At 31.5% G+C, this 7,529-nt stretch overlaps 1 protein-coding gene across 1 annotated transcript; it reads right to left on the bottom strand.

The window, feature by feature from the left end:
• Positions 1-4,936: 4,936 nt before the first annotated feature.
• Positions 4,937-6,889, bottom strand: LOC131862572 (nuclear transport factor 2-like). The gene is made up of 9 exons (XM_059215051.1): positions 6,848-6,889; positions 6,607-6,744; positions 6,113-6,401; positions 5,871-6,031; positions 5,623-5,764; positions 5,412-5,467; positions 5,273-5,338; positions 5,117-5,183; positions 4,937-5,007 (listed from the first exon to the last, which is right to left on the bottom strand). The coding sequence occupies exons 1-9, from the start codon at positions 6,887-6,889 to the stop codon at positions 4,937-4,939; spliced, it is 1,032 nt and encodes a 343-aa protein (XP_059071034.1).
• Between the last annotated feature and the right edge of the window lie 640 nt (positions 6,890-7,529).

Raw genomic sequence — 7,529 nt, 5'->3', positions numbered from 1 at the left:
AGTGATAATATCTTTATGAGAAATATTTTGATTTGTATATTTTTCCTATTATACTCTCTTTCTAATCTACATAAATTGATTTTTTAGCATTCAAATCCTCTATTTTGGGGGAAAGATGATGCTTTATCATTCTTCTAGAAATTTTTGGTGGTATTTTTTGATTCTTCTAAACATCAACAGATTGTGTGTGATCCATTAGCTTGATTAGATTTGCAATCCTTGCTCTCCTTCTTTCAACCCTAAAAAATTATACTTATAATTTACTTATTATTCTTGATATAAAAATTTGATTTCAAAGGATTATTTTATGTTTCAATTTTTTTTTTGTTATTTAAGAATGGATTTGAAATGATACGTTGGTATATTACAGAATCATGTTCATGTAGAATAAAGATTTATCCAATCATTTATCTTCCTATTTAAAATAATTCTGTGAAAATATGCAACCAACTTTTTGCAAGATAAATAAGATTGTTTTTAAAACTATTAGTAATAAAAAAATTATTTAAAAAAAATAATAATCAAATTTACACAATTTTCACCTATTAGAATATTGTATAAAAGGATGGAGGACAACATGGGCCTCCATCAGCATAGTGGGGTGTTTTATTTATTTTTTACTTGTACAAAATAAATTATTTTACAGAGATCTTAGTAGTGAGCATGTATCTTTTAGTGAGGAATCAACTAGGATAAAGATAACATGAATATTATTTAAAAAAAAAGTCAAATTATAAATGTGGTAGATTTTTTAAATTATTGACCATGTAGATTTTTAACATCTACATGGTCATAGTCAGATATGAAAGTGATTAACTAACCAGAGAATGTTAAGTTTCTCATATATTTTCTACTCAATATATCTATAGTTTTGAGATAGTAGTCTTATATAAAGATACATTACTCACTAAAAGTCAACAAATTAAATTTATTGTGGTTGATATTTTTTAAAGTTATTTTGAAAATGTTGTAAACTAGTGTTGATATTGATAGCCTACGGCATTTGAAAAGTATTCTTTTTAATAATTAATTTAAAAATTAAACATTTTTAATCCGTGAAATTGTTATTAATTAGTAAAGACAATTACGCATGTTAATAAATGGTTGATAACTTGATAATCATGTAGATAATATTATCCACCAAACACAAAATAAAATAATTTTGATTTAAAAAGCATTTTTGAGATTGCAACTACTCATATCCAGGGTCTCAAGAAAGAGGCTAACCTCTACTGGTCTATTTGTTCTGTTGAATTACTTTGGCTTATTTGGAAATATAGGAATGATGATATGATTAATGACAGTGACAAGAATATTACTGAGTGTCCCAGGAGACTCATCCTTCATGATCTAAATGTGCAGGTAGCAAGGGTGATCAGAATCAAGAAGAATTTTGAAGGATGGCTTCAAGATGGAGCAGCTATGATGTTCACATCGAAAATCTCACATGGATTCACTTGGTCCAGGTTCTCACCAGAGAATACTCTCTTTGAGATCGTCTTGGAGGAGTTAATGAGAGCGATAAATATGAACAGAGCTCAGCCAATGCAAAGCCAAGGTAAGGTTATATTTGATCAGATAGACATTTTGGAGTCTTTTGCTAGATTTTATGAAAAACTATCCACTAGTGGACGCTGTGAAGTGCAGAAAGACAATGCTAGGAGACAAATTAAATCCATTATCCCAAGGAAGATATTTGAAGAAGATGTTACCATGTTAAATCAGAGAATCACTTTAGATGAGATCAAAGAGGCTCTCATTTCTTAATAATGAAAAGGCCCCAAGAATTGATGGTCTTTCGATTGAATTTTACAAAAGTTGTCAGCATTGGATTGCGGAGGACTTGATGCAAGTCTATAAAGAAGCTAAAATTAATGGCTCATTGGGGGAGGATGTAAATACAGGGGTCATAAAACTTATTCCTAAATAAGGGGACATGACATTGATAAAAAATTGGAGGCCTATCACCTTGTTAACTCTCTGTTATAAAATTCTTGCCAAGGTTGTTGCACAAAGGATAGAGATAATTATGCCTAAGATTATATATCCTACTCAGACAGGATATGTAAAGGGAAGATACAGTTTGGAGAATCTCCTCACATGTTGGGAGGCTATGAGATGGGTTAAAGAGTCTAGACAATATGCAATCATTCTACTATTGGACTTTGAAAAAGCATATGATAGAATAGATTGAGGTTTTTATCAATATGGTGATGGAATGCCTTGGGTTTCTAGAAGACTACTGTAGGAAGGTCAACATACTAATAAAAAATGCTAAGGCCTATTTAGAAATCAATGGTGTGAAATATGATAGGTTTTTCCTTTCTAGATCAATAAGGAAGGGATGCTCCCTTGCGCTTGCACTTTATATCATTTTTGGTGATGCTCTCTATTATATCCTAAGAGATTACTCAACCTCCTCGAGTGTGGATGAAATTAAGTTACCCAATGGAAGAAATCTCTCTAACATCCAGTTTGCAGATGATACAACAATTTTAACTAAATTGAAAGAAGAAAATCTAAATGCACTTTTGTACAAACTAGAGCTATTCTGTGAAGCCTTTGGTGGAAATATCTCAATGGCTAAATCTACTCTCCTAGGATGGGACGAGCAACCCCCAATTTGGTTAGATAAATACTCCTTTAGGTAGGAAGGACCTAACCAATTGATTAGATTCCTTGGTATACCTTTTGCAGTAGAGCCCAAGCTAAAAGCTATGTGAGAGTGGGTTAGAAGTTAAATTGATAAAATTTAAGGAAATAGAATATATAAGCACCACCTTGCCATTGGAGGTAGAGTTACCTCATCATTGGAGGGAGGGTTCAAGTTTGTCAAAGTATCTTCCTACAACATTTATTATACATCTTCACGAAATTCAAGCAATTATAAGTTTAATTATATCCGAAAGATCATTTGGTCTAATGGAAAATGTGGGAGAAAGAACTGTGCTATTAAATGGAGTTGGTGCACTATGAGAAGAACATGAGAGGAATCGGCTTAAAGGATTTAAGATGGAAAGGCAATGCATTAGCTTCTCAATGGATAGTCAAAGCTCTTAGCAGAGAAGAACAATGGAAGGTTTTGATTAGACATACCATTAGTAGGGCCATGTCTATAAATAATCTAAATAACTAGCCTTTATTGTAGTGTACTATTTCAGTTGCTCATACGTGGTGTTGCAAGCCTTTATTGTAGTGTACTATTTCAAATGATATTCTACTAAATGATTCACTCCCTTGTGTAATTTAGCACATAAAAATTTATGATGTAAGATAATCATAACATTTCTTAACATTAAATATTATTTAAAAAAATCATAACATGGTAGGTAAGTATTTCATCAATAAAATGGTATATAATCATTTCAACATATTAAATCATTTCTTTTACAAAAAAATATTGTGCCAAACAAAGTTTAAATAAAAACAATTTAAAAAAAATATGAATTTATATAATTAAAAAAATTAATTTATTTTGTGTTATAATTTATATAAAACAAATTTATACATATATTATCTACCTACAATTTTCTAATAATTATACATTTGACATATTTCTAACATTCATTGTATACAGATACTTCTTCTATACATTTCAAGCTCTGAAAATATACAAGTTATAAATTTAACTATTATAATAGATTTATTTTATAAAATTTTATTTAAATTTTTTCCCGTATCATTATATTTGGCCCTAAAGTTTACCCCACTTCTATAATATTGATCTACTTTAGCTTAAATGATACAATTATTGATAATATCACACATAATCTATAGTACTTTTGTGGTTCTCTATTTTACCACCTTCTTGTGAGTGATCACCTTAATAAATTTTACAAAAAGACCTAATCTAGAATCTATAATACAACATAATTCACATAATTCCCTTCCTTACGATTATAATCCTATTATTCAACTTAGCAAACATGATCTTGCGTATTTAGTGTTTTTTTTTCTAATCCTAGGAATCTATCATTTCTTTTGTATACAAAGGTCTATTTCCATGCTTATAGTATCATTCCAAGTTTCAATTTGTCGTTATTTACATACACCACAATAAACTTCCTTTCGGATCCTTTTCTAATTTTTAATCTCAACAAATGACCAATTTTATTCCTTGTATTATAAGAAACTCTTAAAGTTTTATTTATTCAAGTAAACATTCATTAACAGATTTTAGTATATGATTCGAATATTTTCTCATCTAATATATCTTATGAAAGTTGGTAGTCATGATATGGTCCATTCAATTCTCTATTTTTCACATTTGACCCATCTAATATCACCAATAAAATATCCTTAAAACCTTTAATATCTTTGAATAAGATATAAAACATAGAATATTATGAAAATAGAATAATATAAAAGGTAAAACAAGGTGTGGAGGAGAGAATCTAATGGAACTCTTTAACAAACTATACAGAGTTCTAATTGCATATGATGTAGATTATACCTTTTATAATATTCATGACATATGATGTAGATTATACATTTGACATATTTCAAACCTTCATTGTATAAGATATAACAAAATTTTATATATAGATAACAAAAATAGAACTCTTTAACAAACCATACAGAGTTCTAATTACATTTACATTGATGATTCTTCGAAATTTCAAATCACCATCAGAAGCGATTGGTTTTCGAGACCCAGTAAAACCAGCTTCGGAGCCAGCACCTTGCTCAGGATCCCTTCCAGTTGCAGCGTGGTTCCAAATTCATGACCAGCTGCAGAGTTTCCATCCGCCCTTGCGGGGTCTCTATCTCAATCTGGGCAAGGTGACTCTATTATTGTCTATGCTCTCCCATGCCTATGCCTTTGCCTTTGTTCATACTGGTTATGCCTCTACGGGGTAAACTGCTTTAGATTAGACCAAGTATGAATAAAAAACATGTACTTCTTCTGTACATTTGAAGCTCTCGGAAATACAAGTTAGAAATTTCTTGCATAGCCATTGCGTCCTTGACGATCGCCTCCTCTCTTTACGCCATTTGGAATATTGTCTTTCCATGGTAGAAATCAATCAGTAGGAGCAGAGAAAAACAATTATATTTGAAGACTATATTGCATTATATGAATAGATAATAACTTAATTAAGGCTTTGCCAAATACCTCTGAAACCAGCCAACCTTTTCTTTTCAACATATACGCGACGCCCAGAGATGACAATAGGAGATGCCTGCTTACAAAATATAAATACAAGTTTTATGAAAATAAAGATAAATACAATATCTAATAACACTAAATAATTCGATACAAATTAAGTACCTTTACAGCACTCTCCACAGAAGTTGATGATTGGAACTCAATGAAACCATAGCAAAAGTTTTTTTCCTGCATTACAGTATTTAAACATTACAGAAGGAAAAGAGCAGAAAACAAGCGAGATTTGTTTTCAAAAACATACCTTGTTGGCTCTGATTTGAATTCCACCAGGCTTTATAGAACCATATTTTTTAAACTCTTCTTAAAGCAAAGTAATTGTAGAATTCCATGGCAAATTTCTTAAATGGATTGAGTTCTCATTGACTGTAAGTTATATGGGATTTCAAGGTTAGTGAGAAATTAAGAACCTGAAAGATACAATTAAAAAATGGTGAAGGGAAGATTATGGTAACCTGGGGCTTTTCCAGAATTAGAGTTCAAGGATTGTGATGTTGTATGTACTTGTGATGGTACATTTGCTTTCAGTCCGGTATTTATTGGAAATTTCACCACAACGGTTGGCCTTTGAATAGGATGTGGGTTCTCTTTCAAAAGCTGAACATTCAAAGAAAAAAATATCAGTAACATCATATTCTACAAACGCTCAATGTATGAAAGGGCTTTGAAGTGCTCGACGTGCATTCAAAATGTTTATACTTACAACTGCTAGAAAACTCATTTTTGTTGTTTCTTCTGGTGGTGAAATAGTTTTCTCAATATCCTTAAGCTGTTGTTCATTCTCAACAGTTTCAGTAGCATGTTTATTTTCCAATTTCGAAGGTTGTGATTCAAATCTTTGAATTTCTTTTGCAGGAACTATCTCTGCTAAGACACAGAAAGGCTGCGATTAAAGAAGATTCTACATTGAAAAATACTGAAAGATAGAAGAAGAGACCATTTTACCTTCCTGCAAAGGCTCATCACAAACAGCATTAGCCGACATATAAGTTTTGTCTTCTGAATACTGGGATTCTTCCAAATACCGAAATGCATCGTTTAGAACAAAATAGCCTCTCTCCTGTGGTGCTAAAAAGAAAGACTGGGCAAATTTTCTTTCGACATTCTCGTGCCCTAATATGATCCCAGTTACCAATATGATATAAGATTCATTATAAGCTTCTTGTGAATCCACAGTTCCTATTTTAACCGCATTTCCCTCATTGAGCGAAGACACTATATTGTTTTTAATAGCCTGTTGGTAACAACCATTCAAAACAAGAACAGCATTATGTCTGCAAATTTGATTGAATAAAGAAATGTAAACTTAAACCATGCATAAAAATTAAACTTTGAAGGTATCTTGTAGTTGCATGCCATATGGTAATATTGTATTTCAAAAATGAATTTGTATGATTTGAAACTGTTTTACACTGAATCTAGTGCAATATTTGACTTACTTCTAGGGTTGTTACATGCAACAATTGACCATTGGGTTCAGGGCGGGTGATAGTGCTGCAATCTTTGTAGAACTCGTATAGCTTATCTGGACAGTTGTTTAGAACACAGTAATACTGGTTCACAAATTCGTTTGCAACCTACCAAACCAAAAGTGTTAATGAAATAAACTCCAAGCCCAACGCAAATGATCCAAACCCAAAACCACTTTATAAGAATAACAAGATGGTATAGTATTCATACCTCAGAGGCAGGAAATTCTCTTTGTAACTGCTGGGATTCCATCCTTCTGCATTGGAAATGATAATCAGTTGCATGTTAAAGTGTGTTGAATCTGCTAACTATCCCAATCACAAGTCTAGGAAAAATTGCAAAAGAGAAAATAAAGAGAATATGTAGAACATAATTCCTGTTGCAGACCTTGTATGGATTTTAACTGTAAAGAGTTGCTTTTCAGTGAATGTGAATACTTTCCACACCTTTTAAAACCTCTCAACTGATTTAGTGGACTGAATTGAAATTTCGAAACAGCCTAAATATTTTTCTCACAAGCGCAGATACAAGGAGGCATAACAGCAGAGTACGAGTTAGTTTGCTTTTCTTTTTCCAAATATATTTATAAGGCATAACAGGCGTGTCTTTTGACTAAGAGAATCGAAACTATTGAATTTTGGGATGATAACGTTTGTATGGCCATAATTACCTATTCCTATACAAGTCTAGTCTAATACAACAAGACGCACACATAAGTAAAAATGACGTTAGATTAATTAATTTAGAGTGAGGATTGAAATATTAAATGTTAAGAGAGTAATTGCAAAGAAAAGTATATGTAGTTCTATGGAAGATGTGTGGAAATGTGTTTGATGTGACATTGATTCTAAAGATCTGATGAAGGAAAATATGTAACTTAAATTTGTTCATT

This window comes from Cryptomeria japonica, unplaced genomic scaffold, assembly GCF_030272615.1.
Source record: "Cryptomeria japonica unplaced genomic scaffold, Sugi_1.0 HiC_scaffold_48, whole genome shotgun sequence".
NCBI lineage: Eukaryota > Viridiplantae > Streptophyta > Pinopsida > Cupressales > Cupressaceae > Cryptomeria > Cryptomeria japonica.
The sequence above is the reverse complement of the archived record's forward strand: the minus strand, read 5'-3'. Positions and strand labels throughout refer to the sequence as shown.